This window comes from Ailuropoda melanoleuca, chromosome 3, assembly GCF_002007445.2.
Source record: "Ailuropoda melanoleuca isolate Jingjing chromosome 3, ASM200744v2, whole genome shotgun sequence".
Taxonomy (NCBI): Eukaryota; Metazoa; Chordata; class Mammalia; order Carnivora; family Ursidae; genus Ailuropoda; species Ailuropoda melanoleuca.
In genome coordinates, this window is record NC_048220.1 from 68,203,525 (window position 1) to 68,221,797 (window position 18,273).

Here is an 18,273-nt window from a genome sequence, read left to right on the forward strand (position 1 = left end):
TGTCAGCAGGGTTACTGACTAAAATGTTAAACCATTCAGTTTAAAAAGAGAATTTTTTCCCTGGGTTGGCTCAGTGGGTTAAGCATCCAACTCTTGGTTTCAGCTCACGTCATGATCTCAGTGTCACTAGATCGAGCCCTGCATCAGGCTCTGTGCTCAGCATGGAGTCTGCTTGAGATTCTTTTCTTTCTGTCTCTTTGCCCCTCTCCTTGCTCATGTGCTGTCTCTCTCTCCAAATAAATAGAATCTTTTCTTTTTTTTAAGATTTTATTTTTTTGAGAGAAACAGATAGTGATAGAGAGCGAGCATGGAGTCTGCTTGAGATTCTTTTCTTTCTGTCTCTTTGCCCCTCTCCTTGCTCATGTGCTCTCTCTCTCTCCAAATAAATAGAATCTTTTCTTTTTTTTAAGATTTTATTTTTTTGAGAGAAACAGATAGTGATAGAGAGCGAGCATGGAGTCTGCTTGAGATTCTTTTCTTTCTGTCTCTTTGCCCCTCTCCTTGCTCATGTGCTCTCTCTCTCTCCAAATAAATAGAATCTTTTCTTTTTTTTAAGATTTTATTTTTTTGAGAGAAACAGATAGTGATAGAGAGCGAGCATGGAGTCTGCTTGAGATTCTTTTCTTTCTGTCTCTTTGCCCCTCTCCTTGCTCATGTGCTCTCTCTCTCTCCAAATAAATAGAATCTTTTCTTTTTTTTAAGATTTTATTTTTTTGAGAGAAACAGATAGTGATAGAGAGCGAGCATGGAGTCTGCTTGAGATTCTTTTCTTTCTGTCTCTTTGCCCCTCTCCTTGCATGTGCTCTCTCTCTCTCCAAATAAATAGAATCTTTTCTTTTTTTTAAGATTTTATTTTTTTGAGAGAAACAGATAGTGATAGTGAGCATGAGTGCGGGGGGGAGGGGAGATGGAGAAGCAGGCTCCCCGCTGAGCAGGGAGCCCGATGTAGGGCTCGATCCCAGGACCCTGGGATCAAGACCTGGTTGAAGGCAGATGCTTAACCGACTGAGCCACCCAGGCGCTCCATCTTTTTTTTTTTTTTTTCCTAAAGAGAATTTATGTGGCCATTGTTGGTGATTTCAGTTTTTCACTATTAGGAATAATCCTGAATCTCAGGAGTGATTAAATTATGAAATTATGACCTAAGTGCTGGAATACCGAGCAGCTGTTAAAAAGAATGAAATAAGGCAACAGGGACTAACATGGAGTGATGTTCAAGCATTGCTATTAAGTAAAAAAATAAGTTGCAGACTATAGTTGATATCCTATTTGAACCAAAGAGAAGACTATGCATGATACTGTGCATGCTTCCTGGCTACCTCTGGGGCCTGAGGTAGTTGAGTGAGAACAGGGGGCTTTTGCTTTTTATTTTATTTACTATGTACTATTGGAAATTTTTGTCAAGAGTGGAAAGGACTTTTTTTTTTTAAACTATAGATTAAAAAAAAAAAAGGACAAATTTTAATTTTTCAATAGATGACCATAACAGTCATAGTCGGGGAGTTAGAAAGATAATCTGGTGAAACTGACTGGCTTAGGAGTGTCCTTTGAGATTCTGTTCCCACTGCCAGGGGGAAACTTAGTCTGGCTATGACAGAGGGCACCCCACCTCCCGGCAGAATACAGGAGGAAGGGATGGTTACGGTCGTGGATGGGAGCCTGGGAAAGATGCCTGTCATATGGCATGGCTGAACTCTAGTGTGGTGTTCCAGAATGAGGCATTTTCATAGCAGATTGAGGTGTTTACCTGGTTGAAGAAGCCAGGGCACTGAGGAATACCTGGCTCAGAGCACAGACAGGGACAGAAATTTACCTTCGGTAAATAGGGGTCTACCTCAGCACTCTTACAGGAGAAACTAAATTTCAAGGAGGCAGAACATGAGTTGGCTGGGAGGAGACCTTGCTGGGTCCCCCTCAGGAACTAGGTAGATCTTGGGGATCAGCACCGAGTCCTAGAGGGCAAGCACTGGAGGTGTGCTGGCAGCAAGTGGGGTACAGGAGAGCGGCAAGAATGGTCTTCTTGTCCTAGTGCTGCTACCATGTGACCCCTCTAAGCCTATTTTTTCTTGGTGGGATATCCCACCTCCTGCTAAAAAGGGTTTAAAGGGAGGACTGGGAATATGTGCAAAAAAAGTGCCTGGAAGAGGCACAAAGCATCGAATGCTGTAAAGTGGTTTCTCAAAATACCCACCCTGCTTCCCAGCTTCTGCTCATTTTGATTCCCAGAAGCGCTCCTTTTCAGCTTCTCTGTCTGACCTTTTGGCATCTTTCTCCACCCCTCTCTGCCCACCAGTGACCTCTTTAGAGGCACACAGATGGTTTGCCTGGTTGCTGGCAGCGGAGAGAAAAGGCTGGCAATGTTAATAGTCCAGGTGTTCTTTCTTTTTCTAGGAGAAACGGCCTCCGGCTGATCGGGCTCTATTCCTGTGGCCGAGACTTGTTGCCGTAACCCCAAAAGCCTCCACCAGTGCAGGGCACTTGCCCGTCTTGGCTCTCTACGCATTCATTCTGCGCTAGGCTCCCACTTCAGAGGAGAAGGTGGGCTGGCTAATTTCTGGGAAAGGCCGGTCACTTTCCTCCCCAGCTCACACTTTGCCATGTGAGAGCTCTCGGACCTGTCTGAGATCAACTGGCCCCTAAACTGATAACAGTCTATTTTGGAAACTTTCCTCAGAACTATAAGCAATGTGAGAAGGCCACCAGATAAGAACCCCAAGTACCAAAATGCCTGTGATAAGGCAATAACCTCGAGTGCCTAGACTTCAGTAGGGAACCTTGTCTGGGCTTCATCTCGGCAGAAATGCTTAGTAAGGGCAAAGCAGCAATTGAGAAAACAAGGACAACAACAAAAAAGCCAGACCCTAAATGCCTTTCGTTACTGAGAAGTGATCTGGATAAACAGGCATTCAGTGAGTGCTAAAGGCCTTCTCAAGGCTTTCCCACGTGCTCGCTCTTTCTGGTACAGTCTCCTCTCATCCAGCTGCTAGTCATCCCCCAGACACTAGCTTCCATGCCACTTCCCCTGCTCCAGAGCCTCACTGCCCTATGTCCCCTTAGTATTCATTCTCCTAGCTGCCCTTTCATTTTGCAGCATTTACCACAATTGGAAGTGTCGTTTGCATGGGTCTAGTTCAGTGGTAGAGTCCTGCCACCTAGCACAGTGCCCAGGTGCACATCAATATTTGTTGGGTTAATGCACCAGTGCTCAGACGAAAACTCCACAAACATATAGCATGGGGTGTAACACAGGACTTGGACAGCTTTGGCTGACGTCCTGAGGCAGTAGCTTGCTGTATACCCACAACTGTAAAGCCAGGTGCTGGGCCACACATGCAGGGCCAGCAGAGGTAGTCAAAACACCCCGTTTTGCTCCCCTTAGCTTCTGGCTCCTCTCACTGGCATAAGGGCTGTTAGTTGAGAAGTCAGCTGATGTGGGAAATCAGAGGGTTTCTCCAGAGGGTTGGGAGTGTTTCCCCTTACCACAGGCTAATGAGAGATAGCAGTTTCACAAAGACCACTGAGATGTTGGCGTGGACGTGGAATAAAGGAAATCAGGGGCATTGCCGGTGGGAGTGGAAGTTGCTGCAGCCGCTATGGAAAACTGCATGGAAGTTTTTTTGAAAATTAGAAATAGAGCCACCCTATGATCCAGCAATCCTACTTCTTGATATTTATCCAAAAGAAATTAAGTTCTCAAAACAGGTCTGCACTCCTTTGTTCACTGCAACACTATTCACAATAGCCAAGATAGGAAAACAAAGTAAATGTTCATAGATAGATGAATGGATATAGAAAATGTGCTGCATACACACACACGTACATACACACACACACACACAAATGGAATCTTTCAGCCTTAAAATGAAGTCCTGCCATTTGCAACATGAATAGACCTGGAGGACATTATGCTAAACGCAATAAGCCAGACAGAGAAAGGTACTCTATTTTCTCAGTTGTATGTGTAATCTGAAAGAGTGAAACTCATGGAAGCACAGCAGAATGGCGATCATGGGGGCTAGTGGTAGGGCAGATGAAGAGGTGTGATGGTCAAAGGGTACAAAGCATCAGGCAACTTCTGGAGACTCACTATGCAGCACAGTGCTGGCAGGTTATAGAACTCTGTTGTGTACCTGAAATCTCCTGAGAGGGTAGATCTTGTGTGAAATATTCTTACCACTCACACAAAAATAATAATGCTGACGAAGGGTGTGAGAAGAAGCTTTGGGAGGGGGTTGGGCACGTTTGCAGCCTTGACGGTGGTGATGGCTTTGTAGGTGCATCCTTCCCCCAAACTCACTGAGTTGTATAGAGGAAGTAGGTTCAGTTTTTTACATGTCAGTCGTATTTTAAAAAAGTGGTTTAAATAAACAAAACACCCCTGATTTGTGACTCCTCAAGCTTGGGGGACACAGAACCCCTGCAGTAGAGTGGAGGATGCACTCAGCACTTATTTTTGTTCATGGCTGGGGGCGGGGTGTGACTGGACAGAACACTTGTAGTTGCCATGTTGGCATTGCCCTTTAGAAAGAGGCCCAAGCTACTAGCTTCCTGCCTTTAGAGGGGCGTGTGGATGTGCGTGTATGTGTGTGCACGCACACCTGTGTGCTACTGGAGGGCTGGCCAAAGCAGAGGTCCTGTCAACACCCTGAAAGGCTGGAGGAGCTCGGCAGGGCACCTTCTGAGGCACCCAGGATGGGTTCTGACAATGCCTGCAGGAAGCCAAGGCCAGAATGCAGGGGTGCTAAGGTCTCTGTGGCTCTAAACTCTCCTCCCCACCCTCTCCTCCATCATCAACCCAGGGATGGCTGAGGGGTGGGTCAATGGGGAGGGTGGCAAGAATCCCTTGGCTTCCAGCAAGCCTAACCTGGAAGAGAGGAGAGGCTTTAATTTTAAATGAATTTCAGAGTATTGGCTGTTAACAGAAGGTTGGACTTACTCATTATGAAATGAAACTTATGCTAGGAGTGACCACAGGACTTATCAAGAATGACTGTTCTAGAGGAATTGAGATCTGCTGGAGATTTCATCCCTGAGGGCAAGGAAACAGCCACCAAAGGATGTGTGCAGGGGCACGCGTGAGAATCAGTCGTGTGCTTTATGATTGCCCCGCCCAGTCCCTCTCACTGAATTCAACACTCTGTTTAATCCTTGCATGACTATAGAATACAGTTATTATCCTAATTCATCAGAAATGTTGGAAGGAAGAGCCAGGGGATTAGGCAAATTGCTCCGGGTCACGGGTCGGTGAATCTCAGAACTAGGCTCAGACCCAGGGTATAGATCTGTTCTTTACTCTCTGCACCTCATATCAGAGTATTTTCAATTTTCTCAGACTTTTCATGTTTTGCTCACAGGTTCTTGGTTTTGAACTGGCCTTCCCATGATCTATAAGCCAAGTCATCTGTAACCAAAGACAGGAGAAATGATAAGATATGCATCTTAACAGAAGGGAGGAGCTGTAATAGTTCATTCAGGCAAGAATGGTGAGTTAAGCGAAGGGAGGAGCAGGTGGGGTGGCGATAATTGGCTACCATGGCAATAAAGACTTGTCATCAGGGGCAGAGGGAGGAAGGAAGGATGAGGGAGGATAGGAGGTGGCTTTGCCAACAGTCCCCGGTGTCCCCTTATAGCCTGTTCTCAGCTGCAGAGCTCTGTGGCTCAGGTGGCCACAAGACCCCTGGAGACCCTCTTGGCACTGGTTTGACAAGGCTGACTTAAATGAACTCTATCCTTGAGAGGAGAAGGAAAGGCTTACAGGCGTACTAGAGTTATTTCCACAGCAGGCTTTTCCCCAAAGCATCTTTCCTGAAATGAACTGTGCCAGCCCCCTCCAGTACCTGCATGGCCCAAAGCACTCAGGCTTACAGACAACAGAGCTCGTTTTAAAACTCCCCTATGAAGACAAGTGGAAGAGAGAATTAGTAGAATATTCAAAGTTAAGCTCAAGTTTGGGACTAGTGCATCAGCACTAAGTTACTGGTAGTGGTGTTAAGAGAAGCTAATGTGATACTTTCAAAGACTCACAGAGAAAACTTATTTCACAAAGCAGGAAGGAGCAGAGCCTTAAAAATGTTCCGGATTGTGTTTATCATACAATAAGGGGCTCAATCACTGTCATGCAAAAATCTAAATGAACCCAATTGGCTCTTTAGTCCTGGCTGGCTGCCTGTTGTCAGGTATATTGTAACAAAACTCTCCAAATCCACATAAAAGATGGAAAGAAGGAATTAGAAAATGAACAAAAATATATCTATGGAAAACTTACTGGGTCCTACCTATACATTATCACAAGGCCCTGCAGGAGGCGCTGTCCCATGCACGGACGGGAAGCTGAAGCTGCCGGGCTTCATCAACTTGCTTAGGGTGTGTAGTTGGTGAGCGGCAGGGCAGGACTGAGCCAGGCTGTCTGGCTTGACTGCTCTGAACCACTTGTGACCCGTACGTCTTGTCTGGCACTTTACGACTCCATCTTTGTATCGTTTGCCATTGGTGGCTGCTGGGTTGTTCTCAGCCCCTCCCTAGGGACAGTCCCTAAGCTCCTAGGGTCTCAACCTGCTGTGGGTGGCCGTCATTTAAACATCTTCATTTCGTCATCTGTGGAGTCCAGTTGTTCAGGATGCTGTTGATGGGCTCCGCTGGCTCTATCGTTACAGGAATCCCACAGTCCTTTGTGCTCAAAATGTCTACGCCTGGAAGACGACAGAAATGCTAGGCATAAAATAAGTGTCCACAAAAGCTCATATCGAATTTAAAGAAATGTCAGGCTAGAGGTGCTTTAATGAAGATAGAAAAATGATATACAACATTATCTCTAGACTGCTGTCCTCTACTATGTCTTTGAGAAGTGGGAGAAAAGGTATAGAAAAAATACAGCAGGAAATGAAATCAGAACCCATGAGTTAACAATAAATAAAAGTAACTTTTAAAATCATGTAATCTTACAATCCATTATAGACTACTGCGATGGTCATGTTCCAGAGGTGACTAGAGGGATGAATGCCAAATTGGAAAGAGACCTCCCCTTTGAAGGTGTCCAGTTGGTTAATCACGGCAAAGGGACTCCCAAAGGCAAGTCAGTCTGCCATCGGTAACTAATTCCTAACTCATGACTTTGGAAAGATGTGGCAAGGCACAGAGACCTAAATGACACAACACTCTCTCGCAGTAATCCAAATCCTCTGGCCACATGGATTTTAAATAGGACATATGAATAGCCTGCCTCATTCATTCTTCGAATAAATTATTACTGCACACCTTCTCTGTGCCAGCTACTAGACCTAGACTAGGAGCTGGGAACACCCTAGAGAACAAGATAGTCTCCACTCTCATGGAACTTAACACAATCAGTATTTAGGTATAATCATCATAAATGCCACAAAGGAGAAGTAGATGATGAAACAGAGCAGATACCAGCATGACCTGCGTTAGTCCGAGAGGTCAGGGACAGCTTCCTGGAGGAGGTGATGTTAAGGGGAGATCAGGAGGGTGAGGAGAACTTAGCTACGTGAGGAAGGGGTGGAGGATGGACATGGTAGTAAGGAAGAGACAGCAAGTACTGAGTAAGGCCTTGGGATAGGAGGAGCGGGGGTCACTGGAGAACCCGAGGGCAGGTCTGTGTGCCTGGTGTGCGGAGAGTGGGTCAGCAGGCAATTACACTGGCAAGGTAGAGCACGCTGTCTACCCCGCAGTGGAATTCTGTAAGCCCTTGGAAATCTATGAAATATAGAAAGGCAGGCGGCCATTCCTCTAGAAGCCCTAGCTTTGGAACTCAAATGTGGTGGCTGATCACGTGGGCTCGTCTTTAGGAAGCACTCTCCTACATTTCACAAACCCAGAGATGGAATTCTTATCACCCATCTACAGATGCCCATATTGCACCAAGGATCTAATTACAGTAAGAAACCAGCCTGGCTGGCCAGTTGAACTCAGCAGGCAGGAATTGTAAATACACAGCTCTACTGTCACACACAGCAGAATCATCTGATCCCAGCTTGAGAACTGAGCAATCATAAAATATCAGAGTTACTTCCTGCCACTGCCAGCCTCCTGTTCCAATCTCAGAAAAGTAAAACCAGTGGAACAGGTCTGCGTGGGTCTCGGCATTCAATAAAACAAACCCCAGACACTCCACCTTGAAACCTCAAGCCTCCCTCTGCCTTTGCCCCCTCTGCAATCAGTCAAAAAGGACTTGTTCTCACCAGGAAACTAATGCTCCAACAAATTCTCCCTATGGCAGTCTGCAGACAATCCATAATTTAGATGGCAGTTATTCATGGAACTCTCCAGTTCTTTACAAACGATGAAGCCTCTTCCATGCCCCAGTAAGAAGGCATGTTTTCACCTCACAGCTGAGGAAAAGAGTTAAGAAACAAGTTCAGTGTCAAATGTCCGGTGGGGGAGGGCTGCGGACACGATAACATTAGGAACCTCATTCATCCGTGAGGCTCCTCGTAGACCTAACCAGAACCACTCCTGGCACTGATCGTGTTCCAGGTTTTCTGTATCAATGCTTAGTCGAGGACTTCTTCCTTTCCCTTTCTATTATTCCTTCAGAAAACTTGTAGAAACCGGAGGTTAAGGACCCAGCTAAGAGAAATATCCTATGTCTAAATCAGACTGGACAGCCCCTAAGCTGGAGTCTGTTACTGAGACAGCCTTTTACTACGAAGAGGAGATGATATTGCAGGATTGCACCCTGTCCCGGGGCCTCTACCAGCACTGCCCTGGTCTCCCTCAAATAGACTGCACGCGTTGGAAAACAATGGAAACATACTTTTTTGAAAGTATTTTGGCCTTCCTTCACATATCGATCATTCCTGACAAAACCAACTTGTGGAAAATAATCTACTAGATATTACCCATTCCCCACCCCCCTGCATTCTAGTCTCCTTTGAAATAAGAGGTTGCCTAGCTTGTGTGGTGTTACTGGAATGGTCACCTCGTGAAGCTCACGCTAAGGTGCCAGCATTATGAGGGGCAGTATGGAGAAGCGGTGAAGAACACAGACGCTAGGGTCAGGCTTCCCAGCTTCCACTGTTTACCAGCTGTGTCATGGACAAGTCTCTTAATTTCTCTAAGCCTCAGTTCACTCAACAGGGTTGTGGTGAGGAGTCATGGGACAATGCATGCACAAAGTGTGTAAGCCACAGGAAACCCTTACATGGTAACTGTGATTCTTGTTCTCCAAGTAGGTGTTGCCTCCGGAGGGCATGCCACACGCTTGGAAAACAGGCAGGATCCTGGTGCAGATACCCGGCCCCCACTTCCTAGAGTCCCCAAGAAGTAGCTCTGTCCCAGGAGGGTCATTTACATTAGGGCATCAGAGAGCACTCTGTTGCAGGGTTTTGCTTTGTTTTTTTCTTAAGACAAATTTAAGAGCCTTGAAATGAGACAAAGGAAAAACAATTACCAGAATTGCAAAGTTAACATTTTTATTGAACCGAAATTGGTGTAGAACAAAAGGGACCACCACAGCTGCGGAGCTTAGTAACAACTGAAAAGTCCCTGTGACATTTTACCTTTGAGAGTCCTAACATGGTTTGGGTGGAACAACTGAGAAACAGTGTAGATATATATATATATATATGTGTGTGTGTGTATTTTTAACACTTCGGAATATTTTGAAATGAGCCTCACAGCCTAGTTTAGTTTCAGGTTACAAAGAACATTGATAATATCTTCTGTTGCCTTCATTTAGTAGTATCAGTTTATATCCTTTCATAAAAGGTTCCTCAAAATGCTGGCTATAATTCTCCCCTCATCCGGTACACATAAGAAAAGGATTTAGTAACACTTAGGCAAGTAATAAACCGTATGAACTTCAAAAGTAGTAAGGGCGCATACCAAGCATACATGACTCAACACTCACACTGCCAGAAACACCATGAACTGGCTGAAGAGTTTCAGCCAAGGTCCAGAAGCAAAGAATGCACTAATGGAAGGGGTAAGGCAACCAAGGAGTGTGTCGGAACTGATGGACTACTCGTGTCTAATCCTCATTTCAGCATCTCGCTTCCAACATGCAAGTATGCGTTTGTTTTACATGAGGTGAAATACTTTAGGGGAAAAGAAAACTATAAAAAGATCAATCAGAGATGAAAGGAAATTAATACTGAATTTTTTACAATCAGTGTGCATGGAGAAATGAGATAAACTGATCACACCAATTATTTTTGTGACAGCTAGTACTGAACATCCATCACTACTCAGAGCTGGAAGTTACCCCCCTCAAATATTCCATGGGAAATAAATGACAATATAGAAAACAGAATCCCTACTTAAAAAACAAAACCGCATCTAGTCAATGTTCCTTTTGGTTTGTATTAAGTCAGCTGCTCATTCAATCTGGAGTTAATCTGCTGTTGGTAAAAATTTTCAAAAGTGCTTCAAATTATTTTAGATGAAATGTGATGAAAAAAATAACACAACTCATTCTCTCGTCTTGATAATGCTATTTTATACTTACTGTGTCTCTCAAAACAACTCAATAAATTCTTCTACCAGAGTAACTGGTACTAAGTGGCCACTCATTCCTGCAGCAGTTATTTGAGAGAATCTAAAAATCTTGCAGTAGGAGATAAAGGACGATTATAAATATTTTAATAGGCTCATGCCCATCTTCAAAAGAGATGCAGTCTCAGGTAACAGCAGATTCAGAGATTTATAACTCACATTTGCAACTGATACACATTTGCAAGGATCTGCCCAACGTACACAACAAACATCTAAATTAAGGCGTTTATAGGTAGGTGGTCAAGTCTATGAATGCGCAACGCTGGATTTTTATAATGTACCTCCAGCTTCCATTATGACCCAATTTGTAAACCAGAAGATGTGCTGATGTATGTGGGTGGGAGTTCCAAGGGCTAAGAACCAACTGGAAGGCTTGTTCATAAACAAGTTCTGAAATAAGAGCTGGCAGTGAACAGTTGAGAGGGTGCCTCAGATCCTGTAGAGGGGCAGCGTGATTTGTGCCTGCCGACAGGGATGGGCTTAAAAAAAGCCAGTAGTTCAACTTCAGTTCAAGACTTTGAGATTTAGAGACCGAAAGCTTCAATGCCATATCTAAGCCAATGGTTCTCACACCTCCCCCTTGCAAAAGTCACCTGGAGGCTATTTACAAAGTGTGGATACCTGGGCCCTATACCCAGAGATACTAATTTGGGTGATGCAAGTGGTCCAAGCACCTGGCTTTTGAGAAACACTGCTCATAGCAAATAGCAGCAGAAATCTTTGATTAAAAGGCCAAGATGTCCAAGAAATGACACCGGTGAGGTCATTACCTACAGACAAATCCCTTTGGAGACTCCACCATAATATGAGGAACAAAGTTATCCCCAATTAAGTTTCCTTTCCTATCTATCTTTTTACAACTCAAAGTTTGAAATTGATGAACATTTAGTAATGATTGTACCAATTCTGAGGTAAAAGGAAGAGCACCAGGGATCTCAATGCTAAAAGAAACTAATTCCTTAAGAGGTCTGTGCTACATAGAAATCTAATTTCTGTAGTAATGTTATAGAGTTATAGTGCACAGGGTCTTGTATTGGTCTTGTAGAGTCTTTTTACTTTTATATTCTCTTCCATATTATCTACTCTTTCCAGCTAACGTTTTAGAAGAACTGCAAAGAGGAAAGTTAGTCTATACGTTCCCTCAGGTTTTCCGGATACCAGCATTTTCTGGTTTACACTGATACACAACAAAGTTATTTATTTATTTATTTATTTTTTGGATGCTGGAGACAAACATCTTTATTAAAGATACTACCAAAATTTTGGCAAACATTTCAAAACAGATTTGTAAACATAATGCTTCCCTTTTCAACTGGCAGCACTTTGAAAAGACAATACGATAAGACAACACAACTTGAATCAACATTAGTTCAAAATCCTTATATTTTTGACCACATAACTTATGTTCCCACATGATAAAACAAATGATAGTTTAAATCAACGTCAACAGATAAACTCCATGAAATGAAAGTTTGTGCTGTTTGATGAATCACAGTATGTTATGGTTAAATATATCCGCTCTTTTTTTATATTCCTGGCTCCCAGGATGAAAAAAAAAAAATCTTTAAATATACATTTCATGTAGGTAATAGCTTCTTTGCATATCTCTCTTCGAAAAATACTTTATAGCAGTATATAAATAGGTTACCTACATGTTTAATTTTATAATTTTGCCCCAAAACTATAGATCTGTTTCATTTTCATAACATTGATTTTGCCCAACATTAATAAAGCTGACGAACTGTTGAAATGGAAATGCTTTTGTCTTCCACAATAGAAGTAGCAGTTTGACAGAAAACAAAAACAAAAACAAAAAACAACCCCTACAGTAACACTCGTCAGTTGTTTAACCTGAGCGTTTGGCCTACTGAGAGTAGCAGCTTTTGTCCTCCATGCACGCTCACATCCACACCACCTCTGCACGCATACAGGTCGAGCACACGCTTTCAGACGCTGGTAGGCCACAGTATGCTTCCCATTGCTCTAACCAAGTGGGAAGCAGTGTAGCTAATGATTAACCACACTATGTACACAACTAGCAAACACCTTAAGGCAACCATTGCAATGGGGGGTTAACTTGCAGGGCGGATTTGCTGTCTAGATCAAGTCAGGTTGTATGTACATATGTGTGTGCATAGCTATACACATACACATACGCCTTTCTATTTCTTAACCCTCCAAAACAATGTTTAATTTTTTTTGTATTTTGTGCAAATTTCTAAATATTCTACCATTTAAGGCAAAGAGTTTGCATTAAGAAAGGTCAGAAGGTAGGCTTATGTTTATCCAAAAGCATTTCACCTTGCACATTACTGTTTTTTTTTTTTTTTAAACACACATAACTTTGAAGTGTGGACATTGGATCCCCAATATCTAAAAAAAAAAATCATTTCTAATGACAAACATAAGTTTTTAAGGAAAAAAATTGATTTGAAGATAGACACTGGATCCCCAATATCTAAAAAAAAATTATTTCTATTGACAAACATAAGTCTTAGGGGTAGGGTGAGGGTAGGGAGAAGGACCAGAAAAAAGCAGCTTCAAAAATGCAGGGAAGCAAAGTAAAATGGGAAGGAAAAAAAAAAAAAGTAAATAACTCAAGTTCACTAATACTGAAACTTTCAACAAGCAAAGTTTCATTTTTTTAGAATCTTAGAGCAACTCATTTGGAATTTTAAATAAATAAGCTTAAGTTTATTCACATCTTCTGATCCAAGCAGAGATTTAGTGCCATGACTCTGCTTGCTGTTGGTCAAATTCACCTATTAGTCTTTTGATGTGAGCCAGCTTGTTATGAAGATACTCGCATCTATATTTTTCTTCATGATAATTGGGACTGGACTGCAGAGGAAAAAAACAGGGAGGAATTAGGTTGCAGAATTTGTAGTACTTCCCAACTACGGGTCGGAAAACCCACAGTGATGATTCCTACCTGCTTGATCTTCTGATATTCCTGTAAGACTTCTTCGTGAACATTCTACAAAATTAAAAATTAAAATTAGAAGGGAACAACTTTTCTTTTTCTTCTTGGCAATATAAACAGCTAACACCCATTCAGTAAGGGTGTCGGAAATACTGATGATGGGAATGTAAATTGGTACAATCTTTAAAGAAGGCAATTTGGCAACTGCTATCAAAATAGCAAATGCAGAACTGACTCAGCACTTCCATACTTCTCTTTCAGATTTGCTTGTGCCTGAGTGAAATGCTGTGTGTACAAGGTTACTTGCTGCAGTATCGTTTGTAAAAGCAAAAGACAGTACACAAATTTCAATGTCTGTTAATCCATACAAAGGGATACTAAGAGGCCATTAAAAAGGGGGAAGTGCTTCGTGCACTTATATAAAGTTCCCTAAGGTGCATTATATTGTTTAATGAAAAAAGCAAAGTGCAGATGATTTATACAGTTCGGTACTATTTGTTTAAAAGGGAAACAGAATGAGATATTCTAAGAATTTCATTACTTCTAAGATGCACATTTCTTCTCATTTTAATGAGATCAGATAAATAATGTATCACAGTTTAACTTACTGGAACATAAGACCATGGTACATATTGTAATTGATGACATCTTAAATTCAATTACATATGGCACATACGTGAATTTGCTTATGTCTATACATCTCACAAACACATACACAGACCTCTGAAAGAATACACTGGAAACCAGTACTATTGATGGCCTCTAGGGAGGGATATTATGTGGCTGGAGAAAATGGCTAATACTTACGTAACCTTATGTACTATGGATTTAAGCGGTTTCCAAATGCTTACATTTATTCTGCACAACTCTATAATCACCTTGTTTTATGGAAGTGAATTTTGAGGAAAGTTAGATAACTTGCTCAAGTCACACAAATATTAAATATACAGCTGGGAATCAAACCCAGGCAGTCTAGCTCGCAGCTTCCTCCTAACCACTAAGCAGTCCCTGGAGTTAACATTTTAGTTTAAATATAATCATGGTACACTGGTAAATAACTATATATAAAAAAATAAACCCCAAACCACCATATCAAGACCTCTTGCACCCTCAAACACTAATTCCTCTGGCAAAGTCTTCTATAACTCTAGGCGGCCTATTTAAAGATTAAGGCCCACTAATGAAAGACACATGAGTCTTTAGGGCACAGATGCTCTGGGGCTGTTTTCCCCATTGTGGGAAACCGATTCATTCTCTTATGTAGATTCCTGTCAGAGCAACAGCAGTAGGCAAGAATGAAGGCACCATCTATGGCTGTGAAGTGTGACAAGTTCTGTGGCCCACACAAGGAAGGAAACATTCATTTATATTAATCCTTTTGCTTGTTAACTATGAGAACAACCAGTACATGGGTCTGGCTTATACTGGTTTATCAGCTGTGGTAATACTACTACTTAAAGTTGGGAAGTGAAGACAGATTAGTATGTGTTAACAAATGTCAGTCTCTTCTTCACTTAAACCCCAGATCTCTGTGGTATTAAACCCCGTTTATATTTTTTGTCTATATCTTCCCTATTCTATGCCGCACTGAGTTTTTTTTTTAAATGTACTTGAAATAGCAATTTTGGGGACTAGCACTAGAACTAGCAGCTATAGTCTGAGTTGGCAGTGCAATCAAGTACTTCAGTGAATCCCAAATCCAACTCTTTTCCCCTATTTAGTTGTGTTTGCCTTTTTTCTTGATACTCTTTATTTTAGTAAAGATAGAGCATAGATTACATATTTTATACATACTATGCTATATAAAAAGTTATTTTTTTTCCATTGACAGAAAGAGTTCATTGTATTTACTTATTTTTGAGAACTATTTCAAATATTTAGTTTCCTAGCTAATTTTAAATGACGATCAAAAGCTGCAAAGAGGCTGGTTTGCCAGAAGACCTGCTCTGAAGGCCAGAAGGGTGCCTGGGGATGGGCCAGACAGAGAACAAAGAGGGTAAAATATGGAAGTCAGCCTATCTAGGAGCAACCATGTTTACCTGATACTCTTTTGAGCCTGGAGAAAGCCGCTTTCGTTGTGCATCTAGCTTGATAAATCTTCTAGCTACAGTCTCCATCCTGGCGTGCAAAGCCCTGTACTCATCATACTCAGCATTGAAGTCATCCTTGTAATTTTGGCGTTGCTCATAGGAGACGATAGCGATATATTTTCTAATAAGAAAAAAGAAATAAGATAAATGGAGAGAGACTATAGAATCAACATGATGCACAAGCCTGACATTTAAACCAAAAACTTAGAAACTGTATCCAAGCATGTATCCCTAGATTGAATGCTGCCCTGCCACTGTTTGCTCCCGTGTCACTCCTTCGGATGGCTTCCGGGTGAAATTATCCCACAGGACAGCTTAAGACCTTCAGTGAAGGAAAGTAAATGTGAAAAAAACATGGTGGCAATGGAATTGAATTGTGAGTAGAAAACAACACTTACACAGATTTAGCTTCCCAAACCTTTCTCTATCCAAAATAATTCACTACCACACTAGTGGCAGAGGCCAACCCATCTGTTACGAGTCACATGGAAACAGAAGGCCTCGGTGGGAAACATGAAGCCAGGAGAGTGTTACACAGTCACTGAATGCTGAAGTCCAAGCTCTCTCTAGATCTGCTGCTTTGAGAGGAGGTCTGTTTTTCGGCCTTTTCCACCTGCTGCCAGCAAGGTGTCTCTGGCTTGTTCCTTCTACCTCTTTCCTCCCACATTTGACTAGGCAAATGTATAAAATACAAACGAGTAATTGTCTTCTTTTGAAATGAGAGACCAGGGGGGAAAAAAGGCATATTTCTCTAGTTCTTTTCAACACTTAAATATCATAGTCCATGTCACTGAACATCAGTGTACACTATTATTCTAATTTACTTTCTTAATAAAAATGCCATAAATCTGTTTTACTTTGGGTTGTGAATAACTTTAGGAAACTGGTGAGTGAGGGCCATTTTCCCAGAGTGTCAGTTTATTCGGTGGTAAGCAAATTAAAACAACGTTTTAATATTAAAACCAAGTTAGTATTATTTGTTTGTGGCTCTGGCAAGTGGGATCACACCAGGATCTGGCCTGGGTCTCTGTACTCTGTGTTCCTGTCATGGAATGCAAAATTCCCTTGACTTTTTGAGATAAAAATTACGATTTCAAAGCAATTTCAGGCGGGTAGCAGGCTTTAGCATGCCCCAGACATGCCTGTATATTCTCGACTGTGGGAAAGCCTTGGAGTTCAGTCCACTACAAAAGTGGTTTTAGACAATCTCACCAGTTTTATTCAAAATGAGTTAGCAAGATGTCTAGCTGGAAATGTGAGAACAGTGACGCAACTGTGCAACCTCAGTGTCCTCACTAGTGTCTTTATCCATGCAGAGTTAGACAGCATGCGGCTTTACTGTTCTAAGTGTGACAGAGACAGCAGTAGAGTGCAGATTTAAAGCGCCCTGCTGCTGTCTTTGCTGTAAAAGGCACGGGCCAGCCAAGCAGAGCAGCAGTCCTCTCCGAAACAGGGCTGTCCTGACTGCACACCAGAGGAAGCCCGGGGCGGGAAAAGAGGTTCCTGGGGATAAGCATCTGTAAGCAGAATGGCTACACTGCTCGTGAAACTCAGGCTTAATTTGTCATATAAAATATCCTGCTTTCTCAAAAACACAACCGAGGCTACACCCTCAGTATTTTATTTAATAATTTCCTTAGGGAAAAGTACCAAACTGGCCAACAGTTGTGCTGCTATTATAGAAGATTATTTGGTTATACTGGCATTTTAACGAAAAGCATTTCACTATTTTTTTTTTAACAAAAACTGCTATGGTTCTCTGGTTGGCTCCTAATGCAGGGATGGAATAAAATCTTAAAGGGCTTGGCTATTTCACAGCCACAAGTAATAGAAGTATTCTTATTACATAAAAATTAGGAATATTGTGGTTTAAGTATGAATTATTCAGAGGCTGATCATTAAGGTTTTATTGTACGTCTTTTTGGTTTTCTTATGAAATAACCGAAGTTTCAGTTCTGTAATTTTGGTGCTTTTTTTGAAAATTCATTCTTTCTGACCTTTTTAAGAAAATCTGCTATATTTATATCAGATAGTTTTGGGATAAAATAAATTAAGCAAACAATCACAGAGGTTATGTACTTTCATGATTTTTAAGAGCCAGAAACATGACAAACATACCAAAACACGCTGAGGCAGATGTGGCAACCATACTTAGGGAGTTAAAAACAAGTTTTTAAATATAGAACTAACTGGTTAAGTTGATGAAACACAGCAACGTCCTGAATCCATGGGGAAGGGGTTAGAATTATTTTTTAGTCTCCCCACATGATTTTGTCACATATAGCCAGTCTATATCAATATTACAAAAAAAGGGAAATTCAAAATCCATCACAAGAGAATGAGAGCACAGTACTGTAGTTGTCATTTGAGGGGGCCAACTTTCACAAGACTTCTAAGAAGTGGGTTTGCAAAAGGAAAGGTGAACTCCCTCATCAGTGGAGCCAGGTGCTGTCCCCCAACCAACCCTTCCTGGGCCATTTCAGTGGTAGTTGCTTCTCAAAGCTCCCTCAGAGCTCTAAAACCATACCACCTCAGATAAGAGAGGACCCAGCATGGTTTCTTGGGTTCTTTTTAGTTAAGAGAGGATAACCAGCATTATGGTTTCATGCTGTATCATTCCCCATTAAGTATAGCTTTCACACTACCGTTAAGCAAAAGTAACACATTTTAAGTATAAAATGTTCTCTACTTTAGAAATGAACATTTCGTGGTACATGGAGGGCTAAACAACATAGTTTAACTTTGTCC

General features: G+C 41.9%; 1 protein-coding gene across 3 annotated transcripts in view; it reads right to left on the reverse strand.

The window, feature by feature from the left end:
- Positions 1-11,705: 11,705 nt before the first annotated feature.
- Positions 11,706-18,273, reverse strand: part of ELL2 (elongation factor for RNA polymerase II 2) — a 70,447-nt gene continuing 63,879 nt past the window's right edge. For all 3 annotated transcript variants that reach the window (XM_034656530.1, XM_034656531.1, XM_034656532.1), the window contains 3 exons: positions 15,475-15,646; positions 13,445-13,489; positions 11,706-13,353 (listed from right to left, as the gene is read on the reverse strand). In XM_034656530.1, the coding sequence (XP_034512421.1) occupies positions 13,237-13,353; positions 13,445-13,489; positions 15,475-15,646 (334 nt within the window). In that variant the 3' untranslated portion in view covers positions 11,706-13,236. The remainder of the gene's footprint in view (positions 13,354-13,444; positions 13,490-15,474; positions 15,647-18,273) is intronic.